The sequence below is a fragment of the Neophocaena asiaeorientalis genome, unplaced genomic scaffold, assembly GCF_003031525.2.
Source record: "Neophocaena asiaeorientalis asiaeorientalis breed wild unplaced genomic scaffold, Neophocaena_asiaeorientalis_V1.1 scaffold345, whole genome shotgun sequence".
NCBI lineage: Eukaryota > Metazoa > Chordata > Mammalia > Artiodactyla > Phocoenidae > Neophocaena > Neophocaena asiaeorientalis.
Window position 1 is genome coordinate 2,197,715 of NW_020175181.1, and position 17,866 is coordinate 2,215,580.

Genomic DNA, 17,866 nt, shown 5'->3' on the forward strand with positions numbered 1-17,866 from the left:
CAAATAGCAAGGAGGATGAGCCAAGCTGTAATAGTACTCCATGGTACGTTTCAAAACCTACAAAACAACATATGTACAACTGCACTGCATATATCATACAATACCAAGCAGGCACACTGACACCATTGCTTTCAGGAAGATGTGTTTTACAGTAGAAGAGTCAAGAGCAAACTAACAAAAATTTTTAATTATTTACTCTTGAAATTAAGTTACCTATAATGCTTTACTTAATGTTTTAAGACCTCCATTTCTTCCCTTCTAGCCACTCATTTCCATCAACCAACAAATTCACCTAACAAGAGATAATAAAACAAACTGTATCTGAAAATACAGTTCTCCAAAAAACTCTCACTCAACTGAAGCAATTTTAAACTCAGTAGGTTTGCTAAAATTCAATAGAAGATCAGGAAAAAAGGCAAATGTTTGAAGAAACAAATCCATTCAGCAGGGTAAAGTATTCCAGGGGGCTCACGCATTCCAAGGGAGACAGAATGTCAAGGATGAGGATGTTACCTGAGACTGAGGCAAGTTTTGAAAGGCAAACTGTGCTTAATTAAATCACTGCTGGAGTTGGAAATCATCATTTAATAGAAAGACCACAACCTAGGGCAAAGAGTAATAGCATTCATATATATATATATATATATATGTATGTATATCTTCATCACTAATGACTTAAACAGTGCCTGCTAAAAAGCATAACGTAGAAAAAAAGTAAAAATCAGCTCAAGAAAATGTGTTGGGGGCTAAAGAAGAAAGTTTAAAAAAAGTCCTGTAATCTGTGGCACCTACATATAGACATCTTACTAAAGAAAGTTTTTCAGAAGAGAAATTGAAGAAAAATTAGAGGGGGACGGGGCTTCCCTGGTGGCACAGTGGTTAAGAATCCACCTGCCAATGCAGGGGACACGGGTTCGAGCTCTGGTACAGGAAGATCCCACGTGCCGTGGAGCAACTAAAGCCCGTGCACCACAACTACTGAGCCTGCGCTCTAGAGCCCGTGAGTCACAACTACTGAGCCCACTCGCCACAACTACTGAAGCCCGCATGCCTAGAGCCTGTGCTCCACAATGAGATGCCCAAGCACTGCAATGAGGAGTAGCCCCCTCGCTGCAACTAGAGAAAGCCCACGCACAGCAATGCAGACCCAAGGCAGCCAAAAATAAATACATAAAAATAAATTTTTAAAAAAAGATGAACCAAAATTGATAGGACCACTTTGTAAAATTGTTCAGTACTATCTGTGAAAGCTAGTACCTACCAAAGCTAAATATATGCGTACACCATGACCCAGCAATCCCACCCCTAAATACACACCCAAGAGGACTGTGTGCGTATTTTTAAAAAAAGAAAAAGAAAAAAAAATTAGAGGGGGAAGTCGTGATATTATAGTGTAAAAATTAGTTATTTGAGTGTATCAGGTTAACATTGAAATTATTTTTATTCCCTTAAGCACCCATTGATCATCAGTCACAAATAACCCACAAAGGAAACTGTCCACCTGTTGCTTAATTTATAGTTACCTGTGTTATATAAGATATTACTATTAAACACTTTTATTAGAATATTTTATTGTACAGAGAAATACAAACTGCTAAACCCTGTCTGACTTATCCAAAAAGCCCATTATTCTTTTTTTTTTTTTTTTGCAGTACGCGGGCCTCTCACTGTTGTGGCCTCTCCCGTTGCGGAGCACAGGCTCCGGACACGCAGGCTCAGCGGCCATGGCTCACAGGCCTAGCCGCTCCGCGGCCTGTGGGATCTTCCCGGACCAGGGCACGAACCCGTGTCCCCTGCATCGGCAGGCGGACTCTCAACCACTACGCCACCAGGGAAGCCCAGCCCACTATTCTTGAGGGAGGCATATTAAGTTAAGAGCATGGCTGACTTCCTGGAAGTCCATCTTAGAGCTTAGGTTTAAGCCAGTTTCATTAAGATGCTATTTATGGTCCTGACATTCACAAATCTGTGCAGACCCTTTTTGAATCCATTTAAAATAGAGAAATTACTTCTGTAAATATTTCATTCAATATGAAAAAAAAATCCTTATATTTATCCCCCAAAACTGGTTCACTCACATTTTAAAGGATAATCCTCCAACAATCCTAATACTTGAGAACTAGTGAGTAAATCTTAAATTTACCTCATCCAAGCTCATAATTTTGTTTGGATTATATTCACCCTCAGGCTTCACTTTTCCATCAGTGCATCCCAATTTTTAAAATTCTTTCTGAATACAAGAAATAATTTCATTTTATTATAATAAAGCATTTATCTAGCATCTTGTGGAAAAATTATTCCACAAAAGTTAAACTCTGATTATACATACATAAGGCAACAAAACTCATTTTTTATTATGTCTCCAAAATATATCAAACTTTCTACTTCAACAGAGACTACTGAAGATAAAAGAACTTCTAGGGAATTCCCTGGTGGTCCAGTGATTAGGACTCAGTGCTTTCACTGCCACAGCCGGGATTCAACCCCTGGTCAGGGAACTAAGACCTCGCAAGCTGTGTGGCACGGCCCAAAAAAAAAAAAAGGAACTTCTCATTGGCCATAATCATCAATTCACAAATCTGTAACTGTATCGTATGGTAATACAATCTTTAATCTTGGTCTTAGTTTTCAGTTCTCCTACCTAAATGTCTATCTCGTCTCATTTCTGCTGGCTGGACATGTCACCTGCATAAAAACAAAAGTCTGCTGCTTCTTCAGGGTCTAATAAAATGGAATTAAAAAACAAAGTCAGTAAGGCACTAAGAAAACACTAAGTACTATGTGTGGCTTTAATTTAGGTGATTTGTGAATATACTATTAGTTTTCATCTGGATTATGTTCAGAGGTTAATGGAAGACTAATCTCTAGATACATGTAAGTGTTACCACCTCACTGTTTAAAATTCTGTATCTTAAAAAAAACAAAACAAAACTTTCTTTCATGAGGTATAGCAAACATAACTTTGTAAGAAAACAGTAAAGGGCATAAAGCTTGTGTTTCCCACAAATATGAAATGTCTTAGAAGAGCAGCAAAGATATTGAGAATCAGATGCTAACTTAGGTGCTGAGAAAGTAGTGGTATTTTGGTGCACTTTTCAAAATTCTCCACTAGAACTTAAACACCACAAGGATAGGTACCAAGTTGTACTACTCACCACTGCATCTCTGGCGCTCAGAGTGCCTGACACAGTGTAAAACCTCAACAGCAAGTGCAAAGTCTTATAGCTTAATTTCCTACTTTATTTTTGAAAAATGACTATGGCACACAAATCTTTAATCTATTTTGAATCAGACACCACTTCATACACAAAATAAACTATCTAAAGAGACATAAAAGCAAATGTAGCAAAATATTGGCAATTGGTGAATCTAGAGGAAGGATATAAGAGGATTCATTATAATAAGTATCTTTTCTGTAGGTCTGAAACTTTCCAAAAGAGGAAAAAAGTTTTCAGAATTCTTACTCACTTAAGCAAAGAGCTAACACTTGAACAGTTATTTTGATATTATATTTACCTTCCACAGCACTCTTGTCCATTTATTATGCTGAATATATATTCCCACACACAAAAATATGCAAAAAGACACTACTGGATTTTCAAAAATTCACACGTATCCATTAATGTCTAATTTAAGGAAGGCAAAGTTAGTAAGACTGAGAATATACAAAGAGGTAGAATAACTCTACTCACACTTTGTAGGGAAAAATGTTTACTAATAGGTTTCAAACCAGCTAAAAATCAAGTGGGCGATACCTTATCATTCAATGCCAAGTGCTATAATATATAGGACCCACTGCAATCCTCTGACAGATTATGAGTTTGCTGAATCATTTGTTGGTCAGTATTCTATAAAATAGTATACATCAAGAGCAAAAGACTGAAATTTAAGACTACAGTCATACTCTGTTCAAAAAGCAAAAAATACTCTCCCTTCCCCCCAAGTAAATCAGCCAAGAATTATACATCTAAATTAAAGCTCTTTCCTTTAAATGGTGCTGTTGTGAATACTCTGATTCCCTACTACATTCATTTGACTATCCTAAATAACAAAAATATCAGTATTTTGAGGATGGACTAGATATTTACAAGAACAGTAGCAAAGTATCATCCATCCCTAATCCTACTGGATGTTATTTATGAGTTAAAAAGTGGAGTCAAAAATTACTTCAAATTCCAGTTAAACTAGAAGAGAAAAATCTTTCTGACCCCTTCTCTCCAAAATCACACCATAACTTCAAGGAAAACAAGATATATAAAGAGTTTACAAATGGATAGACATTGTAAACTAACCACAATAGATGAAGAAGTTTATGACCTCAGAACCCACTGAAGAAGATACCAATGAGGAGCAAGCCAATTCACGTCTAAATAGGAGGTTTAGCAACAGGAGGTATTAGGTACCAGGCAGAAAGTAAAGGCTGATTGAAGGTTTATATAAGGACACCCCAAGACGTAGCCTCCATTTCACATAACCAGATATTACCACTCCTCAAGACCTAGCAGGAGTCTAACAATTTATCCTCTAGAAAATCTGAAACTGACACACTCTGAATTCAGGAACAAGAGGTTCAGTAGAGTGTGGAGATGAATCTAAAACCGGGGAGATTAAAAAGCCCCACCCATGTTTACAAAGCTCATGAACATCTTTTCAAAGACCCATTCTTTTTTTTTTTGGCACTTTTTAAAAAAATCTTATTGAAGTGCAGCTGATTCAACGACCCATTCTTAATTATGAGCGTATGTCCTGAAATCACCAATCATTTGAGAAAGGCCTCTAAAATAAAATACAGAATAAAACAAACATGGGTATGGAAAACTTGAAGGAAAAAGAGAGTCAAGAAGAAAATGTCAAAAAACCTATCTTCCAAGAAAGATACCGTATTTACAAAACAGGAACAGAATGCTTAAAAAACAAATTTTAAGGAATAAAGCAGAAAAAGCACTAGAAATTTAAACATACTACAGCTGAAATAAAATCTTCAATAGAAAAGTTAAAAGATAAAGTCAAAGAAATCTCCCAGAAAGAACGAATTAGCAAAGCTAGAAAATAGAAAATTATACAATCAATCCAGGAAGTCCAACATCCAACTAAAAACAGCAAATAAAGGGAAGAAAATCACAGGAGGGAAAAATGTAAGAAAACGTGAAGAAGTTAAGGACCTGGAAAGGCCCACCAAGTATCGAGAATGATAGATTTATTTTTAAAAAGACCCACCCACTAAGGTACATGATCTGTTACCAGGAATTCAAAAAAATTTAAAAATCTAAAAACTTCCAGAGACAAACTAGGCCATAAACGATGGATAAATAATCAGAATGAGGGCTTCCCTGGTGGCGCAGTGGTTGAGAGTCCGCCTGCCGATGTAGGGGACGCGGGTTCGTGCCCCAGTCCGGGAAGATCCCACATGCCGCGGAGCGGCTGGGCCCGTCAGCCATGGCCGCTGAGCCTGCGCGTCCGGAGCTGAGCCTGCGCATCCGGAGTCCCGCAACGGGAGAGGCCACAACGGTGAGAGGCCAGTGTACCGCAAAAAAAAAAAAGAATCAGAATGGTATTGTACCTGCCAACAACATCAGAAGCTAAAAAAGACAAAAGTAATACTTTCAAAATCCTAAGGGAAAATTATTTTCAAACCAGAACCCTAGGCCCTGTCAAACTTTCGATGGAGTGAAAGGAAAGAATTTAGACATTATCAAATATGGAAAGTCTCAAAAAATTTCCTTTGCCATGTTCCCTTTTTGCAAGAAGCTACTAGAGAATGATATGATCCAAGGCAATAAATTAACAACAGTATCTCACATGAGAGAGGCTAAGGGAATGGAAGCAAGAAGGAGAAAGACCTAGAAGAGAGGCATCCAGGAAGAAATATATATATGTCTCTAATGGCTCGACTGTGTAGAAAGTCATTCTGAGAGGTTGTTGAAGGATGTAGGAAGACTTGATAATGGGTAAAGGAAATTAATCAAATAAAGAGAACTTTCAACTTCAGAGAAAAGGAAACAGTCGTAACAGACTATTTGGCTTGATAGGTAATATTCACATGGCCATATTAATGTAACCACTGGATATCAATTTAACAAAAAAACTGGGATAAAAGTGGGATGAGATTATAACAGGTTAAAATTTTCATCTAATATTAATACTCAAGAGATGGCTGTATACCTTATATTTTGAAAATATAGGAGTATATAACAGAAGAAGAAGATGCTTCTAAAGAAAAGGACTGAAGATGGAGAGGAAATGAGTCAGGAGACTGCTTTTTTTGTTACTATAAATCTCTTAGCAGTTTACTTAACTTCAAATATGTGTACACATCACTGGTAAAAATTAACTTTAAAAAGCTTTCAAGGGACTTCCCTGGTGGTGCAGTGGTTCAGAATTCGCCTGCCAGTGCAGGGGACACAGGTTCAAGCCCTGGTCCAGGAAGATCCCACATGCCGCGGAGCAACTAAGCCCATGCGCCACAACTACTGAAGCCCACGTGCCACAACTACTGAAGCCCACGTGCCTAGAGCCCATGCTCCGCAAGAAGAGAAGCCACCGCAATGAGAAGCCCGCGCACTGCAACGAAGAGTAGCCTCCGCTCACGGCAACTCGCATGCAGCAACGAAGACCCAACGCAGCCAAATAAATAAAATAAAACGTATAAAGAGCTCATAAAACTCAATAGTAAAAAAAAAGAAAAAAGAATGCAATTAGAAAATGGGCAACTGACGTGAACAGATATTTCACCAGAGAACACACAGATGGCAAATAAGAACATGAAAAGATTTTTCACCACCTCTGGCTATCAAGGAAATGCGATTTAAAACAACAATGAGATTATTAGTACACACTTATCAGAATAGTTAAAACCACAAAATAGTAAAACCACCAAATGCTGGTGAAGATGCAGAGAAACAAGATCACTCACACGCTATTGAAGGAATATAAAATAGTACAGCCACTCGAGAAACAGTTCGGTAGTTTCTTATAAAACTAAGCATGCAATTACCATATGACCCAGTAATTGCACTATTAGGCATTTATCCCAGAGAAACAAAAATTTATGATCATACAAAACCTTCTACACAAAAATTCATAGCAGCTTTATTTATAACAGCCAAAAACTGGAATCAGCCCAGGTGTTCCCCAATGGGTGAGTCGTTAACCAAACTGTGGGGAATGCATACCATGAAATACTACTCAATAATAAAAAAGGTACTACTGATGCATACAACTTGGATGAATCTCCAGGGAATTAAGCCGACTGAATAAAAGCAAATCCCAAAAGGTTACATCATATATGGTTCCATTTATACTACATTTGTGAATGACAAAATTTTATAAATGGGGGACAAATTTTTGGAGGAGAGAAGCGGGGGTGGAGGGAGGAAACGGGTATAGTTAAAAAAGAACACAAGGGATCCTTGTCCCTTGGAACTGTTCAGTATCTTGACTGTGGTGGTGGCTACATGAACCTACAGAAGTGACAAAACTGTAGTGAATTTCATACACACACAAATGAGTACAAGAAAACTAGAGAAATTTGAGTAAGACTGGTGTGCTGTAACAGATGACAATATCCTGGTTGTGATATTATACCACAGTTTCACAAAATGTTACCATTAGGAGAAACTGGGCAAAGTGTACAAGGGATCCTTCTGTACTGTTTTTTACAACTGCATGTGAATCTACAACTGCCTTAATAAAAATGTCAATTAAAAAAAGCCTGCATAAGCATTGCTACTGATATGAAAGAAACAAATCAATACTGTCCTCTGTTCTGATTTTGCTACATTGTACTTTTTGGGTCTCCAGAATAATGTTTTTTTCCATTTTCTAATGTTTTACAACCTTGGATGCTCTGTTTCTGGGTCATGCTGGAAACTTAGTGTTCCATCACCAGTTGCTGTTTTCCCCAAAAATATGATTTTTCATCTCTGGAAAGAAGGATAAATATCAAGCAATCACTTTTGTTTGTAACTCAAAATATATGGCACTACTATCTTCAAATATAATGTTTTTTCTCATTTGAGATTTACCTTCAGATGAGTTTTCTTCACCAAAATTTTACTCTAGTCATCTTTTCAAATTCCTTTCCTTATGACCCAAATTTAAAGGACTTAATCCATTAACCCCCAATATTCACCTCTTTGAAGGAAGCAAATCCATGACCTTTTCAAGACTTTTATCAGTCTTTGGGTTCAGACAATGGTCTCAACACTTTATAGCTCTTTTACACTCTACCTTTATGACTGAACCATCTCCATAAGCAGTCTTCCCATGCAGATCTCTTAGCTATTCACAAATTTATATTTTGTGCTAAATAACAGTCTCTTATTTGTAAATCAACTCAACAAGCCCCTATTTCTCGGTTAATCACAATTGCTATCACAGCACTGGCTGGGCAACTCTGTACTGTTAAAAGTTGAAACAGATTGACAGTATTTCTCCTATCATTCTTTCCCTTTACAAACCAAACAGGAATATCAGTATTTCCTTTGCCACATCTCGTATACCATTATACACGATAATTCTTGAAAATAAAATAATCATTTCTAACATTATCAGCTCAGCTCTGCTGTGTTACGCTCTGTTTGCAAAAGACAAGTAACCTGAACAAACCCCTTGGTATTTGGTGCCGAGACTTGTTACTTTCCCACTTCTGTCAAAACAAAGACAAAACAACAATAAACCACTGTAACTCCACTTTTCAAATTAAAACTGATGAGTAGGAGAATGACCCTATCATTAATTTTTTCAAGCAAAACAATGAAATTCTCAGGATGAGAAACACAGCCATGAACAAGATTGGACGTGGATTTTAGTCAAAATTCTTTCTCTAATTAGCCATATAATCTTCTGCAAGTTACCTCCCCTCATCAGTCTCAGTTTCCTGACTCAGTTTCCCTGGTGGTGCAGTGGATAAGAATCCGCCTGCCAATGCAGGGGACATGGGTTTGATCCTTGGTCCAGAAGATCCTACATGCCGCGGAGCAACAAAGCCCGTGCGCCACAACTACTGAGCCTGAGCTCTACAGCCCACGAGCCACAACTACTGAGCCCACGTGCCACAACTACTGAGGCCTGCCCGCCTAGAGCCTGTGCTCTGCAACAAGAGAAGCCACTGCAATGAGAAGCCCACGCACCACAACGAACAGCAGCCCCCCCACTCTGCTCACTGCAACTAGAGAAAGCCTGCGCCCAGCAACTAAGACCCAACGTGCTAAAAAAGGAAAAAAAAATTCATATTAGGGTACTTTCCTGTATCAATATTCCAAGGAGATCTATGTAGATACACACAACAAAAAGACAAACCTGCCTTCAGTATCTGAAAGTACAGACCGGTAATAATAAAGCACGGGAAAGTACCTTAAAGGATCCTCTTGACTCAATGACCACTGGTTAACAGTAGTTATCACATGAAACAGTGAGGGGCTGTCTGTGATTAAATGCTCTTTTAGAGAGCTGTGTCAAGTGGCAAAGAGTTTTTTGGGGGCTTTTTGGTAGTAAAATATACATAACATAAAATTGACCATTTAAACCAGTTCTTTAATTGCAGTAAAAAAAACACATAACATAAAAATATACCAACTTAACCAGTTTTAAGTGTATAGTGTAGTAGTGTTAAGTGTATTTGCATTGATACACAACAGATCTCCAAAACTTCTTCAGCTCATAAAACTAAAACTATACTATATCCATTAAACAACTCCCCATTTCCCCCTCCCCCCAGTCCCTGGGAGACTATCGTTCTACTTTCTACTATTCTACTTTCTGTTTCTATGAAGTTGACAACTTTAAATACCTCATACAAATGAAATCATGCAGTATTTGTCCTTCTGTGCATGTTAACCATTTCTAAGTATACAATTCAGCGGCATTAAATATATTCACACTGCTGTGCAACCATCACCACTATCCATCTCCAAAACTTTTTTATCTTCCCAAACTGAAACTCTGTACCCTTTAAGCAATAATTCCCCACTAACTGAAATTCTGTACACATTAGCCAATAACTTCCCATTACCCAGTCCCCAGGCCCTGGTAACCACTATTCTACTTTCTCTATGAATTGACCTATTCTAGGTACCTCACATAAATGATTTTATGCAGTATTTGTCTATTTGTGTCTGGCTTGTTTCACTTAGCACAGTGTTTTCAGTGTTATCCATGTTGTAAAATCTATCAGAATTTCACTCCTTTTTAAGGTTCAATAATATTCCATTGTATGTATATGCTACATCTTGTGTATCCATTCATTGGTCTATGCACATTTGGGTTGTTCCACCTTTCGGCTACTGTGAATAATGCTGCTAAACAGACAATAACAAGTGTTGATGAGGATGTGGAGAAATAAAACCCTGGTGCAGTGCTATGGCAACATAAAACTGTGCAGCCACTGTGGAAAACAATATGGTGGTTTCCCAAAAAATTAAAAATAGAATTATGGTATGATCTAGCAATGCCACTTCCAGGTATATACCCAAAAGAACTGAAAGCAGGGACTCTAACAGATAAGTCTATGACAAAGTTCTTTTTTTCTTTTTCCCCAAAATTAATTTTTGATGTCAGTCATCCTAATGGATGTGAAGTAATGCCACATAGTGGTTTTGATTTGCATTTCCCTAATGATTAGTGATGTTGAACATCTTTTCATGTGTTTACTGGCCCTTTGTATCTTCTTTGGGAAAATCTCGGGATAGTTCTTAATCAATCCTAAAAATACACGTTCAAATGAAAGAAATTCCTTAGGCGGGCTTCCCTGGTGGCGTAGTAGTTGGGAATGCGGGGGACACAGGTTCGAGCCCTGGTCCGGGAAGATCCCACGTGCCGCAGAGCAAGTAATCCCATGTGCCACAACTACTGAGCCTGCGTTCTTGAGCCCATGAGCCACAACTACCGAGCCCACGTGCCACAACTACTGAGCTCGCGCGCCTAGAGTGGGAGCTGTGCAATAAGATAAGCCACCTCAGTGAGAAGCCCGCGCACCGCAGCGAAGACCAACACAGTCAAAAATAAATAAATAAATAAATAATTTTTTTTTTTTAAAAGAAAAATTCATTGGGCGTGCTGGCATTCCTGCAACATGAGCCACTGCCTGGGTGTCACAGCAAAGTCCTGTCACGTTTAATATGAAAAAGGTTTTGCTCAATTCTCTAAAAAGCAGCCTCTCATATAAAATGGGCTCATTTCAATTAAATAAACCAATTCTGCATGTTAGTGGAACCATCCTACTCTTCCAACGCTTAGTAAAAACACTCAGAAAGACAACAAAAAGGGTGTGTTCATTATACCTCTCCCAGAGGCAAGAGCCTTTACCAATTTAATTTTTTTTTTTTTCCCGGTATGCGGGCCTCTCACTGTTGTGACCTCTCCCGTTGCAGAGCACAGGCTCCGGACGCGCAGGCTCAGCGGCCATGGCTCACGGGCCCAGCCACTCCACGGCATGTGGGATCCTCCCGGACCTGGGCACGAACCCATGTCCCCTGCGTCGGCAGGCGAACTCTCAACCACTGCGCCACCAGGGAAGCCCACCAATTTAATTTTTTACGTGGAACCCAGAGACTCCGTTTCCCAGTGAAAGACAGTCCTAACATAAAAAGTAATATGAAGTCGAGGGGTGGAGGGAGGATTAACAACACCAAAAGACAGCACTTTCAGTAAAACAGCCCACTAAAAATTTCTGCTTTGGGACGAGTCCAAGTAACTACCATATCACGAAAAGAGTAATGCTTTCCTGAGCTCATACTGCCAACAGGGTTATAGCCAAATAAACCAATGAAATCTGCTCATCCAAAACCAGTAACTCTCTTTAGCAAATACTTCAACAATCTGACTTTCCAAGACCAGTTGTACCCTAAAATTACTCTATTAGCCAAACAGCTGATTTCTTATGTAAAATCTGACCTCAATCTACTTCACATATTTAATGCTCAGAAAGTAGGTAGACAAGAAATGTTAAAACAAAACTAGCCAATTCTAGAGGATGCTGATTATACTTACTACCTGTCTGTCTGCCTGCCTTCATTCACTATTTACCATGCACCCATTAAACGCAGGGACTCTTCTAGGTCCTTAGCATCTATCAGCTAAAAGACAAAGCCCTCTGTCCTTGTGCAGCTTATATTCCAGTGCCCTTGGATTCACTTCGCGATTGGTGAGTGTGGAACATACCAGTAATTTGTTTTTACAACTCTGTCTGCAATAAATCTGACCATAAACATCATACACAATTTCTGACATAGATGTGTGGGAAGTGAAAATATACAGAAAAATTTAAATACGGTAGTCTGTGTAAGCACTGTAAGTAAGCACCATAAGCCTGTACAAATTACTTCTTCCAAGAATCAATAGCCAATAAGTAACTGAAATGACTGTGCCTAAAATAATGAGGGCCAGCTTATACTGGCAGTTTGGCCCTACTGAACACCTGCAAGGTAACTACTTCTGTCCGAACCTCAAGAGGTTTTAACAATCAAGTGACAACTCAAATTTCAGTATCATTCATAATTAGAGAGTGCTCTAGATTTTTTAAAAAGCAAAGCAAAACAAAAAAACATCCTAGTCAACTGATGAAATTTAAAATGTCCTAAAAGTAGTACACATTCCAAGTATCTCTAATCATCTGCACATTAGCCAACTGGCTAGTTTATACTGTTTAAACATGCATTGTCCAATATGGCAGCACTAGCCACACTCAACACCTGAAATGTGCCTAATCTAAATTGAGATGAGCTGTAAATATAACATACACTCTGGAGAAAAAGAATGTAAAATGTCTCAACTATTTTTTAATCTTGATTACATAATAAAATTATAAGACTGGATAACATGAGTTAAAATATAGTATTAAATACTTCTTTTACTTTTTAAATGTGGCTACTAAAAAATATTATCTATGTGACTCACATTATATTTTTTTTGGATGCACTGGTGGAAGATGCCAGCAGACTTCTAAAACCTGCACACAGAGCTAATACATGCAATGTGTCGGAGCTGTACTCAGAATTTTACACCCATGTATTTATCCATTTCTCAGCTTACACTGTTCAATATATCTTATATATCAAAATAGCATACATATCAAACACTTTTATATCAAAATATTAAAGTTTCAGAATCTAAAGTGAAATTGTTTAGCAGAGCACTAACAAATATTTGTGTGAACACTGCATGCAGGGCATTCAATCCATAAAGTAACTTGTTCTGCCTCACTTCAGCAGCAGAAGGGTCACAAGTTCCACATATAGCTAATATGCATGCACTGTGCTCCTACAGTGTGCCTGGCACCATGCTAGGTGCTTTGCTCTCAATGACCCATAAAATCCTCACAACTACCTTATGTGATAGGTCCTATTATTAACACTATTTAAAGAAGAAACAAGCAGACAGAGATTAATTAACTTGCCAAAGTTCCATAACTAGTAACCTGTGGAACTAGGACTCCAACCCAGCAGGTTTGATCCCAAATTACTACACATTTTCCCTAGTAAAAAGACTACACAAGGAATTCCCTGGCAGTTCAGTGGTTAGGACTCCCAGCTTTCACTGCAGAGGGCGCAGGTTCAATCCCTGGTCAGGGAACTAAGGTCCCACAAGTCTTGCGGGGCAGCCAAAAAAAAAAAAGTAAAAAAGAAAGACTACACAAGAAGATTATGTCATTATCTTACAGGATTGGGCTTTAGTTGAGGGTATGCAGTCATTAAAAAAGACAAGAGTACATGGAGTTAATGTTTTGCTTCCTACCCTCCACCCCCTACCCTTCTCAATGAAAGGTTAAAGTTGACCACGTGAATTAAATCCCTGATCTTACTACAAGTTTATTCAATGCTCCCTTTTCCAGAAGGCCCTACCCACCCCTGTGGTCCAATTCCTATTTGTCCTTCAGACTTCATTTTAGACACCATCTCCATGCAAGCGCCTAATTTGGGCTAGTCACCCCTCCTTCCCATGCTTACCCCCACTGTAGCACTTTCCACACTCTATTGTGATTGTCCTCACTAGACTGCTCCTTAAAAGGTCTATTGTGTTCACTTATCTATCCCCAGTCCCTAAAACAGTGCCTAGCACTAGGTGCTCAATAAATATTTACTGAACTATCTAACTACCTGACCCACCCAGATACAGCTAAAAGTGGAATATTAAAAGTAAACATAGTGGTAGGAAGTGCTAACCCACAGGCAGAGAACAAGTTCTAAGTTTCGTGAAATTTATGACAGGTCTAGAGAGCAGTATGACACTCAGGAAATAATGATTACAATGACCCCCTCCCCCCAAAAAAGGGAGTAAAATCAAAACGTAGTTTAAATGATCACTTGCTCAATTTAAATTCAGTAAAATTTGTTTTATGAGAATGAATTAAGTAGCTGACAAATATTTATCACAAGAAATCCAAATCAACGATTCCAAATGCTATAAACTGTTTGAAATCAGCTTAATTGTGACAACTGCCAGAGTTCAAAGACTACAGTTGCTTTTTTAAAAACTCATCTTAATATAAAACTAGTTACACTTAAAAATGGGTTTCATTGCACTGCCCCAACGCTGTGTTCTGGGCCCCAAGTGACAGAGACAACTATGTGTCCTTTAAGATATTTATTGTGTGGGGGGGAAAAAACGGATTTCGCATACAACCCATTTAACACAATTCGTGTTAATGCACTAAATTGTCTCGTCAGAGTCAAATGGGACTTTCCTAGAGCGTTCCCTTTTCTTTTCCTAAACGGGAAACCGATTTAAAAGGTCAATCTTTAGCTCTTATTTTCACACTAAATAATTCTGAAACATGAGGTGAAAAGTACATTAGAAGTCCCAAGGCTATGACTGGCAAGACACTTCCCTGTAAATTCTAGCGTAAACAGAAGGGAGAACTTCATTCTTTCGGGTTCGAGGACAGAAGCGGATCGTCTCCATTAGATTACTGCCTCTGTTGATGTCTGGAACAGCTCTGTGAGCAAACATGCCAGAGTCCCACCCCAAGCACGAAGAGCCTCCGATTGTTTGACACATCAATGGATTAGTCAACGCCGAGCAACTCACTTTTCCCTTCTAATTTGCCTTAATTATTCCTCACACAAATCCTCAAGTTTACTTTAAGACCATATGGAATCTTCTTTGCCCTGAAGTATGAATCCAGGCCTTTACCAAATGACTCCTAGTGCTTCAGTCCCAACCACCAAAATAAATCCCTTACAAATATCGTACAGCTAGTAACGCCACACAAACATGGAAAAAGCCAATCCAGACGCTTAAAGAAATAGGATTCTGGAATGCTGTTAATGCTGCATATTTTGTAACAGCAGGCACCGAGCAGAGTGAGAGACTTGAAAGCAAAAGACCGGATGCAAAGCTTGGGAAGACCCCGCCCCAGAAAGCTCGATGCCGATTCAAACAGTAACTTGGGTCTGTCGCCTGGAATCAGAATCACTGAAACAAAGGCGTATATTACTGGAAGCAAGATGTCTGGAATAAAAGAAACGGTTTGCAGATGCAGAGACCGCACACCACCCTCCCACAGGTCTTACCTATGGTGGAAATAAAGGTGGTATTGAAGGCATCATCCGAAAAACGAAAAAGGACGCAGGTCTTCCCCACTCCCGAGTCCCCTATCAGGAGCAGCTTGAAAAGCAGGTCGTACGTCTTCTTCGCCATTGGGAGGAGCGGCACAGGCTCTCGCCGCCGGCGGCCCCAAGGGATCGGTCCCTCTCACTACGGCCAACTCCTCCTCTCTCGGGCGTTCTCAGGCCGGAGGACCGGGAAAGCGTGGGAAAAAGGAGGGCTCGAGAGGGCGCGGGCGACCTAGGAACAGCCTCGTCGAGGAAGCCCCGACGGTGGAAGCGTCCGGTGCCTCCAAGGGCGGCGACCGCGGCTCCGCAGCCTCTCCCAGCCGCTCCGCCCGGTTCCGGGGAGTCGGTCGGGACAAAATGGCCTCCCCTCCCCCCTCAGGGCTGCTCGGCCGGGACGCTCCCACGGGCGAGCAAGCAAGCTCAGCCGTCGAAGGAGAGCGGCGGGCGTGAAGACAGTATCCCTCGCGAGCAGCCGCTCCACGCTAGGACGCGGCGATGGCAGCGAAGGAGGACCCGGAGCCGACGAGCTCAGCTACATAGCCACAGGAAGCCAAGCCGCCCCGGCCAGAGCCACCTTTTCCCCGTGCCCTCTCACGCCGGCGTGCGCGCTGCCTGAGACGCACGCAAGGACGTACGCCCGCCCTCCCCTCGCGCCCTCGCCCTGCGGGCCGCCTCTGCGCACGCGCACCAGAGGGCGTGGGGGCCCGCGGGCTAGGGGGCGCAGAGTGGAGCTCTAGGTCTCCGAGCCTCAGTCTAAGCCCCGACGGAGACTAGAGAGGGGAGGGGCGAGAGAGGGCGAGGCCGCGGGCGCGCTCCCTGCGGCCGTCTGATAGGGTGCGCGGCGTTACGAGCACGCCCCGCGGGGGAGGGGGGGAGGGGGGCGCTGCCTAGTGACTGCGCAGGCGCGGCATGCTGGAGTAGCCCTTTGACATCCACCGTTTTCCTCAAGTCGCTCACCGGGCTCAGCTGAGGATGTTTCGGGCCGCGTTTGGCGCGTGTGTTTCGCTGAGAGTCTTGGCGCAGCCAAGAGCTTGGGTCGCCGTGTGTTCCTGTGTAGCTGTAGTCGTAAATGTGAGAAAAAGTAGCGCCCTGGGTCATTTAATAGCCTCTTTGCTAAAATGAGGCGCATCCTGAGTGCCCTCTCTCGTGCCTAGTCGGGGCGGGGGAAACATTAAGCTCCGTCCCGGTTTACTTAAGTAACCAGAGTTGGCGTTCAAGAGAGCAGGAGTTTGAAATGGGAAAAACTGGCCACGCTGCTCAAGTTGGGATGATGTAATCTGCCCTCCAGGGCGAAGAGTAGAGGGCCGAGGAACACTTGGGTGCAGGGCCAACCTCCCCACCAAGTGGAAGCGCCGGTGCTGTGCTCTACGTGGAGAACCGGCTCCAGAACTTGGACACTTTTTTTTTTATTAATTTTTTTTTTTTTTGGCTTCGTTGGGTCTTCGTTGCTACACGCGGGCTCTCTCTAGTTGCGGCGAGCTGGGGCTACTCTTCGTTGCGGTGCGCGGGCTTCTGTTTGCGGTGGCTTCTCTTGTTGCAGAACACAGGCTTTAGGCGCATGGGCTTCAGTAGTTGTAGCACGCGGCCTCAGTAGTTGTGGCTCGCGGGCTCTAGAGCGCAGGCTCTGTAGTTGTGGCACACAGGCTTAGTTGCCCCGCGGCATATGGGATCTTCCCAGACCTGGGCTCGAACCCGTGTCCCCTGCATTGGCAAGGCAGAGTCTTAACTACTGTGCCACCGGGGAAGCCCTTGGCCGCCCTTTTGCAATAGGGAGAGCCCAATAGCACCATGCTGAGGAAGCGGGGCCCCTCCCTGCCGCCAGAATCGAACCACCAATGTACCAAATTGAGAGATAGTGAAGCCAGCCCCAACCCCGCTGCCTTTTCCTTGCACTTTCTTTTCATATGCCTAGCACTCTTCCTTCCCTCTCTTTCCATCAGTCTCAGGTATACCTTCCCTTTCTTCTTCCTTTCTGTAGTTTAAATGTTCATACTCCTGCCCTACCTTTCTTAGTGTGTCTCATGGCTCCGAAGCACACCTAGGATGTGATGGCAGAGTAGTTGAACCTGGTGGGCTGGTTCAGCCCGATACAGGAGAAAACCCTGAGACATCTGGAAAGCAAGAAACAGGGATTGGGGCTTCCCTGGTGGCGCAATGGTTGAGAGTCCGCCTGCTGATGCTGGGGAAGCGGGTTCGTGCCCCAGTCCGGAAAGATCCCACATGCCGCAGAGCGGCTGGGCCCGTGAGCCATGGCCGCTGAGCCTGCGCGTCCGGAACCTATGCTCCACAACGGGAGAGGCCACAGCAGTGAGAGG

General features: G+C 41.7%; 1 protein-coding gene across 1 annotated transcript in view; it reads right to left on the bottom strand.

Moving 5' to 3' along the window:
* The window catches only part of RAB10 (RAB10, member RAS oncogene family), a 74,368-nt gene extending 58,095 nt beyond the window's left edge, over positions 1-16,273 (bottom strand). Inside the window, exon 1 of the mRNA XM_024764434.1 lies at positions 15,510-16,273. Coding sequence (XP_024620202.1) covers positions 15,510-15,636 — 127 coding nt within the window. The 5' untranslated portion in view covers positions 15,637-16,273. The remainder of the gene's footprint in view (positions 1-15,509) is intronic.
* Between the last annotated feature and the right edge of the window lie 1,593 nt (positions 16,274-17,866).